The sequence below is a fragment of the Saccopteryx leptura genome, chromosome 2 (genome assembly GCF_036850995.1).
Source record: "Saccopteryx leptura isolate mSacLep1 chromosome 2, mSacLep1_pri_phased_curated, whole genome shotgun sequence".
NCBI lineage: Eukaryota > Metazoa > Chordata > Mammalia > Chiroptera > Emballonuridae > Saccopteryx > Saccopteryx leptura.
The window spans coordinates 146,490,763-146,505,274 of NC_089504.1; the positions used below are offsets into that span (position 1 = coordinate 146,490,763).

The 14,512-nt window shown below is 39.2% G+C and overlaps 1 protein-coding gene across 1 annotated transcript in view; it reads right to left on the reverse strand.

Annotated features, from left to right (window-relative positions):
- Positions 1 to 638: 638 nt before the first annotated feature.
- The window catches only part of DBX2 (developing brain homeobox 2), a 36,077-nt gene continuing 22,203 nt past the window's right edge, over positions 639 to 14,512 (reverse strand). Inside the window, exons 3-4 of the mRNA XM_066365794.1 lie at positions 10,864 to 11,051; positions 639 to 1,253 (exon numbers count right to left, since the gene is read on the reverse strand). Coding sequence (XP_066221891.1) covers positions 921 to 1,253; positions 10,864 to 11,051 — 521 coding nt within the window. The 3' untranslated portion in view covers positions 639 to 920. The remainder of the gene's footprint in view (positions 1,254 to 10,863; positions 11,052 to 14,512) is intronic.

A 14,512-nucleotide genomic window follows, 5' to 3' on the forward strand; every position in this document is an offset into this window, starting at 1 on the left:
TTAAATTGTGACATTTCTTTAAGCATTGGCTGGAGGTCACAAACTTCTTGGCACAGATGTTTTATTTGGCCCACACAGTTATTTTAAGAATTATTAACACAAATACCTTTAGGTGGGTCATGCCCCCCCCTTTGTTTTTTACCTGATAGGCCCTTAAAGGCATTTTATTTTACAAACCGATTAAGGCCTTCCTTACAGAGAAGAGATCAAAAGGTGATCATTGGTCACATGAGTACCTCCCTCACTGATGGCCTGATAAAGCCAGAAACTTGGAAATTAAGAATACCCATGGTTACATTCAGAAACTCTTCTAGTTCTCTTGTTGGATTAATTTTAAATATATACATTCAATTTATATATCTAACAGTTGCTCATTTGATTATAATTGTTAAAACTCATTTACAGCTAGATACTGAACAAAACCAGAAAACAGAAAAAATTTAAAAACATCTATTTATGATATAAAAATTTGGACTAAAGTCCAACTTCTACATCATTTAAAAAAATTAATTAACATTCAGTCAATGGTTGGTTTTTCTTTATATAAAAAAAAGAATTTGCTCAATGCAGTATTTAAAGAGGAACTAGTTTCTACTAATGTATTTTAATGAATATTCATATATATACACCCATAGAGACACACCGTATATACACATACTCAGACTGAGCCAACTATTATTATTCTTTTTTTTTTCAGTTCCATCGTACTTTCTGGGAGATTCTATTCCACTTACAAATGAAGTCTGAGTCTAAGACCCAAGTGACAGAGCACTGGAAAGAGTTTCCTAAAGCGTTAGTTCATGCATCACTCCAAAGGTGGTTAGGTTTTAGGCACTGACGAGGCACAAGCTAGCAGGCTTTAGAGTCCAAACATTATTAGTAAAGTGTTCCTTTAAATTAACATGGAGGGATGCTTCCATTCAGACGGCCCCAGTAAGTATTACTGTGTCTCCAGCTTCTTCTTCAGAACACACATATAAGGCACCTTGCAGTGAATTTGCTTCTGGAGGCTGTGCCCCTGAACGCTCCTGGATTAGTCTTTCTGGAGGTTCTGGTGAATTCTCCCTCCACTGCGGACTCGAGTGCTGTTGGGAGATGTCCCAGAGTGAAGGACACGGAGAAGGGAAAGCCAGAGCAGACCGGGAGAGGGACTCCTCAGGAAGGCCTACTTCTTGGATGCACCTGTTGGAAAGCACTTCCTTTTCTTTGGAATTCCGCCATTTCATCCTTCTGTTCTGAAACCAAATTTTCACCTATTGATAAAATAATTAGACAAAATGATCACTTATTCCATGTTAATTCACTTCAGTGTTTTTAACCGTAATTTCTGGTAGGCCTCCTACAGAATACCTTCTTAAGAGAGCCAGCCTAGAAAAGTCCTTGTGGTTTTTGACATGGGCTCCTTTAAAACCATCTGAGAAATTACTTTAGTATAATATCCCCACCTACACTTAATAAACAAAACAACTGTGGTAAATTGGTTACATCCTGGAAGTCTGACATCTTTCAAGGTTGATTTAACTCTCTTCAATATTTTAAATCATTTATTTATTCCAAGAACGTGTTTTCTACTAGTAATAGCATCTGAGAATGTTTATTTTGTACCAGGCGTCAGGCCATGTACTCTATGTAGATTCTCATGTTGACTGCAAGAAGTCCACATCAACATGTAAGAACACTGAAGCTCAGAGTGATAAATCAGTTCAAAGTCACACAGCTAGTAAAATGGAAGCACTTAGACTAGACTACACAACTGTCCCACTCCAGGGCCCAGGCTCTTATAAGCATTAGGATCTCATTAGGAACTTCTAGAGACTAAATTAAGAATACATTTTACAATGTTTTGATAAACTTCAGGCTTTACACAATCTCCAAGTTTGATTACTCCCAGAATTTATCAAAGTTGAATAATTAGGCTCAATAAATAGCAGTTGATTATAATTAACCTAAAAGTACTTATGATGGCAGTTTCTAATTTGAGCCATTCCTTCCCACCATCCCACTGGAGTCTCTTTTTACTTTTAACCTTCCTCTTTACCTACAGTGTAATCAACTGGCCTGAGCAGAAAAGTTCACAATTGAATTCCTAATCTCTTAAAAGCAAATCATACTGTTTTACTGTGTACTACATTATATCCTGATACACACAATTTAGGAGATTTCAATTTTTGAAACAAAAACTGGGAAATTTTTACCTAAAGAAATAATTAAAGTATATCAACCAAATATTTCTCCTCATGAAGGAAAATATTCTGAGATAGTTTTTCCAGATTAGCACAATTTCTTCATTCTTTCGACTTGATTGGCAATATTAAAAATCATTACAAAAGAAAGCTATCCCAGTCAAATGAGTCCAAAAGCCTGCCATCCTGTGACAAAGGCTTTCCATGAGAAAACAGTACTAAGGTGTACATACCAGTGCATGTGGTTTCATTCATGAATGCACTTCTTATTTGCAGCAGGCTTTTACTTCTAGAAAGCCTGAGAAGTTAATTCTAATGGGTATTCACTTAGCCTAATTTTGCCTTTCTTATCACATTCATTATTTTCTTTTTCTCTTAGTTTTTCTGTATGTCTAGAAATTTTTTTGAGTGATATCTCAATTTAAAAAAATTATGAAAGGATGTCCTGGCCGGTTGGCTCAATGGTAGAGTGTCAGCCTGGCGTGCAGGAGTCCCAGTTTCGATTCCCAGCCAGGGCACACAGGAGAAGCGCCCATCTGCTTCTCCACCCCTCCCTCTCTCCTTCCTCTCTGTCTCTCTCTTCCCTTCCCGCAGCCGAGGCTCCATTGGAGCAAAGTTGGCCCGGGCACTGAGGATGGCTCCATGGCCTCTGCCTCAGGTGCTAGAATGGCTCTGGTCACAACAGAGCAATGCCCCAGATGGGCAGAACATTGCCCCCTGGTGAACATGCTGGGTGGATCCCAGTTGGGCGCATGCGGGAGTCTGTCTGACTGCCTTCCCATTTCCAACTTCAGAAAAATACAAAAAAAAAAAATTATGAAAGGAGTTTCATGGCAGTTGATGGTATTGAGACAAATGTATATTTGGAGAAAGTCCTGCCTTTCAACAAATACAAAAACAATGGATTAAACAGCTAAACATAAAAAAAAAACTATAAAAGTTCTAGAAGAAAATATAAGAGATTATCATTATATTCTTGAAACCTGTGTGGCTTTGTGAACCAATGTCATCTCAATAAATTCAATCTAATAAAAATGACATAAAGCTGCAAATAAAAAGTTATAGCTGACTACATAAAAATAAGAAATTTATATACAAATAAAGATACCATAAACACATGAAAAAAGTCACAAACTATTCAACAAATTAAAAAGAGGGTTCCAAAGCTTTTTAGTTTGATATAGTCCCATTTATTTATCTTTGATTATGTTGCCCTTGCCCAAAGAGACAAATCTAAAAAAGATAATGCTAAAAAAAAATCAAAGAATTTTCTGTTTTCTTCAAGGAATTTTATGTTTTCAGGTCTTATATTTAAGTCTTTAATTCATTTTAAATTTATTTTGTATTTGATGTCAGACAGTAGTCCAGTTTCATTTTTTTCCATGTGTTTGTCTAAGTTTCCCAATACTTACTGAAGAGACTGTCTTTACCCCATTGTGTACTCATGTCTCCTTTGTTGTAGGTTAATTAACCATATAAATGAGGGTTTATTTCTAGACTCTCTATTCTGTTTCATTGAGCTCTATGTCTGTTTTTGTTCCAATAGCATACTGTTTTGATTATTATAGCATTGTAGTACAGTTTGAAATCAGGAAGTTGATACCTATAACTTTGTTCTTCTTTTTCAAGATTGCTTTGGCTATTTGGGATCTTTTGTGTTTCCATTTTAATTTTAGGACTACTTGTTCTCATTCAGAGAAGAATGCCATTGGGAAAATATATTTTAAAAATGATACTTCTAGTAAGAGGTTAATATCTAAAATGTATACAAATTCATACAACTCAAATTAAAAACAATTGGATTAAAAAATGAGCAGAGGACCTGAACAGACACTTCTCCAAAGAGGACATTTAGATGGCCAAACAAACATATGAAAAGATGATCAAGATTACTAATCACCAGAGAATTGCAAATCAAAACCACAATGAGATATCACCTCACACCTGTCAGAATGGCTATTATCAAAGTCAACAAATAACAAGTGTTGATAAGAATTTTAAGAAAAGGGAACCTTTGTGTACCATTGATGGGATAATAAATTGGCATAGCTACTATGGAAAACAGTATGGAGTTTCCTCAAAAAATTAAAAATAGAACTATCATATAATCCAGCAATTCCACTTCTTGGTATTCATCCACAGAAAACAGAAATACTAACTGGAAAAGATATATGCACCCCTATGTTCATTATGTCACATAAAATAGACAAGATATAGCCTGACCAGGCAGTGGCGCAGTGGATAGAGCATTGAACTGGGACACGGAAGGCCCAGGTTAGAAACCCCAAGGTCGCCAGCTTGAGTGCGGGTTCATCCGGCTTAAGCACAAGTTTACCAGCTTGAGAGCAGGGTCGCTGGCTTGAGCGCAGGGTCACTGGCTTGAGCCCAAAGGTCACTGGCTTGGAGCCCAAGGTCACTGGCTTAAACAAGGGGTCACTTGCTCTGCTGTAACCCCTGGTCAAGGCACACGAGATAGCAATCCATGAACAACTAAGGTGCCGCAACAAAGAATTAATGCTTCTCATCTCTCTCCCTTCCTGTCTGACCCTACCTGTCCCTCTTTCTGTCTCTCTCTGTCTCTGTCACACACAAAAAAATAGACAGGATATAAAGGCAACCTAGGTGTCCATTGATAGATGAATGGATAAAGATACATTATATATATATATGTCATATAATGGAATATTAAATAATAAAGAATGAGATGGTGCCATCTGCAACAACATGCATGGACCTAGAGCAGTGATTTTCAACCTTTTTCATTTCATGGCACACATAAACTAATTACTAAATTTCTGCAGCACACCAAAAAATAATATTTTTTTGCTAGTTGACAAAAAAATGGGTGTAATTTTAATTTACCAGGCTGTCGTCATTTTTTTATTGGATGATCTAAGGGAAAAGAGGTCCATGCCCCTGACCAAATAGGTATTGCATATTTTAAAAATTCTTGTAGCACATCAGTGTGCTGCAACACACCAGTTGAAAATTGCTGACCTATAGGGTATTATGCTAAGTGAAATAAGTCAGGTAGAGAAAGACAAATACTGTACAGTTTCACTTATATGTGGAATCTAAGAAAGAAAACATAAGGGAGGTGGTTAGGAGAATGAGTGAAACGGGGAATAATAGGTATAAACTTTCAGTTATAAAATAAATAAGCCATGCGCAGTATACAGCACAGGGAATATAGTCAATAATACTGTGATAACTTTGTATGGTGAAAGATGGAGACTTATTGTGTTGATTACATTATAAAGCATAAATATGTCAAATCACAATATTGTACACCTGAAACTAATATACTGTTGTATGCTGCCTATAATTTTTAAAAAGGATGAACTCAAAGAGATATTTGTATACCCATGTTCTAAGCAACATTATTCATAAAAGCCAAAAAAATGGAAATGTCCATTGATGGATGAATGGATAGACAAAAGATAGTCTATAAATATAAAATGAAATATTATTATATGTATAAAAAGTAAGAAAATTCTAGCACATACTAAAACACTAATAACCTTGAACACATTATGTTACACAAAATAAGCCAGTCACAAAAGATCAAATACAGTATGATTCCATGCACGTAACCTACCTAGAGACAGAAATTCATAGAGACAGAAAGTACAATGGTGGTTGCCAGGGGCTTGAGGGATCGAAGAATGGGGAGATGTTTAACAGGTAGAGAGTTCCAGTTTTGCAAGATGAAAAAGGTTCTAGAAATGGATGGTGGCAATGGTTGAACAACAATGTGAATGAATGTACTTAATGTCACTGAATTGTGCATTTAAAAAAAGGTTAAAATGGTAAATTTTATGTTATGTATATTTTAGCACAATGAAAAGCCACAAACTTAGAATGTTTACAACAGCTATAACAGGAACATGTTACTAACCATAATATGCCAGAATCTTGATTAACAACCAAAATAATTGCTATATGTCAACAAAAAGATAGTAAGATAGAAAAAAAATAATTCAGCCATGAAAAGGCAAATTCACAGATTAAAAATAATTAGTAAAATGATTAAAAGACCCTCAAGTTTTAGCAATTAGGAGAATTATAATAAAATATAATTATATTATTGCCAATGAAGTTGTCAACATTTTTAAAAATTATAAATAGTGGAGAGTTTGCAAAAAGGGACTGTTATTAAGAGTGCAAATTTGATATAATTCAGTATTTTGATACAATATTATACTTGTGGGTTTTTTTTTATTTTAGTTAGAGAAAGAGAGGTAGAGACAGACTCCTGCATGCATCCCAAACAATATTATATTTGGAAAGGAATTTTTAAATCTATCACAATTTAAAATGTACATACACTTTTTGTTTTGTTTTGTTTTGTTTTGTTTGAGAGTGGCAGGGAGAGAGAGACAGGAACATTGAGCTTCTCCTGTATGTGCCCTGACCAGGGAACAGAACTGGTAACCTCCGCGCTCTGAGATGATGCTCCAACCAACTGAGCTGTCTGACCAGGGCTCAATCTTTTTTTATCTATTGATTGAGTTCTAGAGAGATAGAGAGAGGAGGGGGAAAGGAAGCATTTGTTGTTCCACTCAGTAGTGCATTTTCTGGTTGCTTCCCATGTGTGTCCTGACTGGGGATCGAACCCACAACCTTGTTGTTTCAGGACAATGCTCTTAGCCAACTGAGCTAACTGGCTAGGGCTACATACACTTTTAACACATAAACCCCACGCCTAATTTCCTATCTTATAGAAATATTTTTGAGATGCACAAAGACATGCAATAGTGAAACTTGGAAGTAACAAAGCTGAGAATGGCTAAATGAATTATGATACATCCATGCAATTGTCTGTAGGAGATACTAAAAAAGAATGAAGTAAATCTGAATACTGATATGGAAGGGTGCATTCCCTGACATTTGCATAGGGGAGAAAGCAAAGTGCAAAACAATAAGCATTGTCAGCAGCAGTATTTATGATAGCCAGAAACTGGCGCCAGTCCAAATGGCCACCATCAGAACATTAGAATGAACAACCTGCTATATCACATGATGATGCACAGCAACAAATACAAATAAGCCACTGCTACACACTCCAACATGAATGAATCACACAAACAAAATGTTAAGTTAAAGAAGCCATATACTTTAAAACATGTGCTAAATAATTCTATTTATACAAAAAAAAAAGGCAAAATTTATCTACGCTCTTAGAAGTCAGGATGGTGGAAGGAGCCGGTAGCGACTGAGAGGGGACAGGCAGGGGGCGACTGGCCCAGGTAATGTTCTACTGCAGTGGTCGGCAAACTCATTAGTCAACAGACCCAAATATCAACAGTACAATGATTGAAATTTCTTTTGAGAGCCAAAGTTTTTAAACTTAAACTATATAGGTAGGTACATTCCTTATCAAGGTAGCGCCCACACGTGGTATTTTGTGGAAGAGCCACACTCAAGGGGCCAAAGAGCTGCATGTGGCTAGCAAGCCGTGGTTTGCCAACCAGGGTTCTACTGTGATCCGTGTCCTAGCTATATAGGTGATTTGCATTGTCCTTCAGAAAAAGTCTAATTATATGCAGAGCATCATCCCATTTTTATTTAAAAATAGATATACACAATTCCAGGTCTCAGCTTCTTCACCTGTAAGTACAGATAATAAAAGTAGTTATCTCATAGAGTTATTGTAAGGACAAGTCACATCAAATGTAAGGGCACGTAATAGTCATTATGCAGGTGTTTGTTATTATATATTATTGCATATACAATATGCATACAAATTTATTTTATAAAAATACATGATATGTCACTAAACTCATATAGAGCCATTAAAAAATGATAGCAGTAACCAAGGAGTGGAACTGAAAGGGGAGCAGATGAGTTTTCCTTTTTAACTTCACCCATTTTTGTTTCATTTGAATTTACCATAAAACATGTATTAACTGTGTAATTACATATGCAAATAAGAAAATGTTAAATTACTTCTGAGATGTTCACCAAATTCAATAAGATTAAAAGCATTCATTCCTGAGGTACTTGAACTTTAAAAACGATGTCATCGATTATGTAAAAACCATGTGCTTATGGATAAGAACTGGAAGACAACATACAGCCGGAAAGTAGCTCATCTACTTGGAGTGGAGAGATCACGCGCATCCCCCTCATAAATATTCTTTAATATGTTTGCTGCGTTCTCTTTTCAATAGCTGGTTTTTAAGAAGATTGTATGTACTATCAGAGATTTTCACATTTTCTCAGAGCCACTATCAGATACAACCTAGCCCCTTTTCATCTTTTAATACCTACTTCAAGTTCCTATTCAACCAGAGGTCCCCTGACCTCCCAAACCTACACATTCTCTCCCCTCTGATTGTGGAGTTTCTTCCTTATACCAAGGCAATCCAGGCCAGGCCCACCAAGCCCCACTGTGGTCCTCACTCAAGCCCCACAATTCCTCTGAGGATCAGATTGTTCCCTCACTAGATTCCCCACGTGTATGTGGACCAGTCACAGGGCTGTCCTTTCCTGAGATGCTTTGAGGACCACTGGTCTAGCTCCTTTCTTGGCGGTGTATCTAACCTAGCCGGTGATGTCTCCTGTACTGTCGTTTTACGCTGTTATCGAACTGTTCCTGAGCTTCTGCTTTGTTTTCCCAGCTGGTCCTAGAAATACCTGCAAGTGCAAGTGTGTGTTTTAATCAGTACTCACTGATGGTCCATCTTACTGCTTTCCTAGCAGTGTATTGCACACAACAGACCACTAAGATATAGCTACTGATTTATCTGTCATATACCCCAAATTGCTCTGCAAGAGAGAAAGAATTTCTATATTAGCCTCTGTTGTTTAAGTGAGAAACTGAGGTATGAAGCAGTCACTTAAGGTTATGAACTCATCAGAACCACACAGTGAGCAAAAGCACAGACTGGCTGACGTAGGTCGATGACACTGCATACTGCTTCCTCTGACTAGAAAAAGTTGGGAGTGGCGAGGGGAGACATCACTTCCCTAGGAAAGGCAAGCAGGGTTAGGGAGAGGTTCATCTAAAAATAACTGGTTTAAATAAAATCCAAAGTTAGAAACCAGGTCACCTGTAACAAACTAAGATCAGAGCACGGTGGTTAACACAGAGCTTCTGCTAGCCCTTTAATGCCTATGCTAATTTCTAAAGCCCCTGGTGGCTGTAGCCCCGTAGCAGGTAAACCAGCCTAGAAAGCAGAGTGTCTGCGGCACTTCCGTCACTGCCATCCCCCTCAGCCCAGTGCTGCTGTGCAGTGAAGATCCTTCACAGCTGAACGGGTGGCTGTCGGTTAAGGCAGTGGTCCCCAACCTTTTTTGGGCCACGGACTGGTTTAATGTCAGAAAATATTTTCATGGACTGGCCTTTAGGGTGGGACAGATAAATGTATCACATGACCGAGACAAGCGTCAAGAGTGAGTCTCAGACGGATGTAACAGAGGGAATCTGGTCATTTTTAAAAAATAAAACATCGTTCAGACTTAAATATAAATAAAACGGAAATAATGTAAGTTATTTATTCTTTCTGTACGGACCGGTACCAGTCCGCGGCCCGGGGGGTTGGGGACCACTGGGTTGAGGGGAACGGGAACTGCAGGGTCAGGCTGCTGGGTGGGGCACTGGGCCTGTGTTTACCTCTGCATTTCCTCACCTATAAAACGTGGATGATTATAGTGCTTATGTCACATACTGACTCTAAGCATTAAATAGGAAGTGCTAGTGCCTTTTACAGTGATTTACAATTAGCAGGCCAACCTTCAAGTGGAGTATTATTCTGAGCTTCTCAAAAGCCCACAAAGTCTCATTCATAATTATATGAAATATCCATGGACAAGAAAGGTTTGTAAATGTTGCAAATGTAAAATTACTTAACTATACTTGACATAAACCCAAAGTGCGAAATAACAGAATCAATTAAGAGGTATTTATGACGTTGGTTTGGGGCTGGAAATGAAGACAATGCCAGGAAAATCATTTCTGTTTTTGTAGGGAATTAAGTAACCTGCTTTTCTAAAAACAGAGCAAATAATCTAATGATGTCCATGCCACAGCTTTAACATTTGTGTTTATTTGGGAGGAATTAATAAGGCAAGCAACCTAGACCTCTCAGCAAATGGACTTTTCCTTTTTTTTTTTTTTTTTTTTTGTATTTTTCTGAAGCTGGAAACGGGGAGAGACAGTCAGCCAGACTCCCGCATGCGCCCAACCGGGATCCACCCAGCACGCCCACCAGGGGCGATGCTCTGCCCACCAGGGGGCGATGCTCTGCTCCTCCGGGGCGTCGCTCTGCCGCGACCAGACCCACTCTAGCGCTTGGGGCAGCAGCCAAGGAGCCATTCCCAGCGCCCGGGCCATCTTTGCTCCAATGGAGCCTCGGCTGCGGGAGGGGAAGAGAGAGACAGAGAGGAAGGGGGGTGGGGTTGGAGAAGCAAATGGGTGCCACTCCTATGTGCCCTGGCCGGGAATCGAACCCGGGTCCCCCGCATGCCAGGCCAACGCTCTACCGCTGAGCCAACCGGCCAGGGCCTGGACTTTTTTCCAAATAGAAACTGCAACATTTATTTCCACCCACTCAAGAAACTATGAAAATCACTTCAATAATTGGGCTTCAGAGTCCGGCCTTGGACAACAAATATTCGCCAAATGGATAGCTTTCCTTCAGAAATCAAGAGCAGTGGGCGTCCTGCTCCTTAGTACCTGTGATTCCTTTAGTCCTAAGTTGATGGCAAGTTTCTTGCGGTCTGTTTTGCTGATATATTTCTGCTTCTGGAACATTTTTTCCAGAGCCTTTCTCTGGTCCTCAGAAAAGACGGCTCTTCTTAAAATCCCCCTCCGAGCTTTGGAATTGGAGTCCTGTGTCAGGAGAGGCAGCACACTCTCCTCTCCTACAGAGGGAAAAAGACAAAAGCCCAGGTAGGTTTAGTGACAAGTCAGTCTGTCTTTCCCAGGACAGACAGTATCCTCCTTGTCTGTACTATGGCCAAAGTACCTCTCTGAACTCTGCACTCTTACGGCGGCATTTCTTTACCAATTTTTGGTCATGATCTGGGGAGAATCCAATAAAAACTCTTTGCTCTCTATTGGGAAAAAAGTACATATGCTTGCCCTCCCAATTTGCATGCCATTCCAGAAAGGCCGTGGTCCTAGTAACGAAGTTCCAATGCAGAACAAGCAGTAAGTGGTTTAAAAACCTTGTTTTTCTCTAATTCTTTGCTTATTTATTCATTCATTTATTCTCTTAAGAATTTTTTTCAGCACCAGATGCCATGCACTCTGTTCAATGCTACACACTGAGAAATGAGACAGGCATGTTTTGCCTCATTCATTACCTATAAAAGCAAGTGAAAGGCATTTATTGAACTGGCATCACAAATATAAGGAAGTATTCCTAGGGAGGGTACCTTAGCATAAAACAAGGGACCTGATTTTAATCTGAAATGCCATGGAAATCTTGTAACCGTCACAGATGCTTACTCTGAGAAGTAAGGTTTGGAAGACCCCAATCACCACCAGCACCACCATCACACCCACCAATTCAGTTGATCAACTCTTGTGGGTATGAGACATTTACTACTTTTTCTGCCTTTCTGTGGCTAGCACAACTCTGGTTCTCACAGTCTGAGAGTTTCATTCATCACTCGTTCATTCATTTCATCCATTTATTCATTCATTCAACTTCCCAGTGTGGTAGGCAGAATAATGGCCTTCACAAAGATGCTCATATCCTAATCTCAATAATCAGTAAATATGTTATATTACATCAGGGGTAGTCAACCTTTTTATACCTACCGCCCACTTTTGTATCTCTGTTAGTAGTAAAATTTTCTAACCACCCACCAGTTCCACAGTAATGGTGATTTATAAAGTAGGGAAGTAACTTTACTTTATAAAATTTATAAAGCAGAGTTACAGCAAGTTAAAGCATATAATAATAATTACTTACCAAGGACTTTATGTCAGATTTTCGCTAAGTTTGGCAGAATAAATCTTTATAAAACAACTTACTATAGTTAAATCTATCTTTTTATTTATATAATATTTTGGTTGCTCCGTTACCGCCCACCATGAAAGCTGGAATGCCCACTAGTGGGCAGTAGGGACCAGGTTGACTACCACTGTATTACATGGAAAGGGAGAGTTAAGGTCATAGATGGAATTACAGTTGCTAATCAGCTGACCTTGAGGTTAGAATATACTGGAATATACAGGTGGGCCCAATGTAATTACAAAGGTCCTTATAGGTGGAAGAGGAAGGCAAAAAAAGACGTCAGGAGTCAGTGATTTGAAGATGCTACACTTCTTAATTAGAAGATGGAAGAAGATAGGGTCACAAGACAAGAAATACAGGCAGCCACTAGAAACTGAACAAGACAATGGAAGAGATTCTTCCTTTGAGCCTTCAGAAAGAATCAGGCCTGCTGACACCTTGATTTTAATCCAATGAGACCATTTCAGGTTCCAAACTTCCACAACTGTAAGATAATAAAGTTGTATTGTTTGAAGGTGCTAGGTGTGTAAAAATCTGTTACAATAACAACACACTAATATACTGGGTATCAGACTCCCTGGGATAATTGCTAAGGAAACCAGACAGCACATGGTCCTTACCCTCACAGAGCGCACCCACTCGTGGGAGGACTGACACATGACCATCCCTCTAGAAACAGGCATCAGAGGAGCAAGGGCTCCAGTTTATTGCTATAGCTGGCACACATTCTCTTCTTTATAATTAGTTCCAAATAAACAAGCAAATGAATAGACATTTGATAGAGACCTAAGTACTCTGGGTTACTGCTCATTCTAGTTCATCCTCACACTGCAAAAAGAACCACTGGCCTCTCCCTCTGTCCTTCCAGCTCTGTAACAATCACATCTCCTTAGAAATGCCATCACCCCTGGGATGCGATCCAGCCCAATTCTTCACAAAAGTCTGCTTTTATTGACGTCCTGTCCATTCATCCTCTTGCAGGATTATAGTCAATTCTCCATTTATAGAACCAACTATTTTGCCTGTCTCATGCTGAGGTCTTTTTTTTTTTTTTTAATAATTCTATTTTTCTTTTCTCTCTTTTTTTTGCAAGAGAGAAAGAGAGACAGACAGAGACAGAGGAAGGGAGAGAGATAAGCATCAATTTATAGCTGAGGCACTTTAGTTGTAGTTGTTCACTGACTGCTTCACATATGTGCCTTGACCAGGGAGCACCAGCCGAGCCAGTGACCCCTGGCTCAAGCCAGAGACCTTGGGCTCAAGCCAGAGACCTTGGGCTTCAAGCCAGCAACTATGAAGTCGTTTCTATGATCTCACGCTTAAGCTGGTGAACCGACGTTGAAGTAGGCGACCATGCACTCAAGCTGGTGACCCTGTGCTCATGTTGGTGACCCTGCGCTCAAGCTTGTGAGCCTGTGCTCAAACCAGATGGGCCCATGCTCAAGCCAGTGACCTTGGGGTTTCAAACCTGGGTCCTCAATGCCCCAGGTTGATGCTCTATCCACTGTGCCACTGCCAGGTCAGGCACTAAGGTCATATCTTGAAGTCAAGTTTTGACAACTGAATTCACTATTTCTTTATTAGAGATTTAAATAGTTTTATAAAATATTAATCAATTAAAAATGCTTTAAATATCTTAATATGTCTATCTTCTTCTAACTGCTTTTCTTCCCTGAACTTTCCTTGGTACAGAGACCTTGGAATTGGCCCTCCTGCATTATTTCAGACCACAGATTTACCTAGGGGATAATGTTGCTCTAGGAAGTCTTGGGACAAAGGACTTTGGAGTATGGAGGAACTGGGTTTGGATCTCAGCACCTACCAGAGTGACTTGGATCAAGTGGATCTCTATCAAGTTTACCTTAAAGGGTTGCTCTAAGGATTTGATCAACTAGCACAAGAAAATATCAGTGCCAAGTCTACAGTAAAGATCCCACGACTCTATTTTACTTCCCCTTGTTGGATTTTATTTGATTCTTATACGAATCATATGCCACAGATATCCTCTGTACAGATTTAGTGTTCAGAGCAGTTAAGGTCCAAAGCTCCACAAAGGACACAGAGCTCAACGGTAACAAGGCTTTCTGGATCCGTGCTCTGCTGCATAACAAATTCTCAGATCCATCCTCTGCCGCATACTGCTTCTTTACTCAGATGTGATGGGTCAAAACACGGAAAGAAGAAACATTTATGAACACAACCAGAGCTCCTGTCCATGACTACCAGCTTCGCACCCTGTCTGGATAGTTCTGTGAGCCTGGACTACATGCACCTCCTGTACACCCTGGTCACTGATTCCTCCAATTCCTGTGTGTCTTTCTCACTTGATATTTTCATTCTGGTATTCTTGCTGTTTAA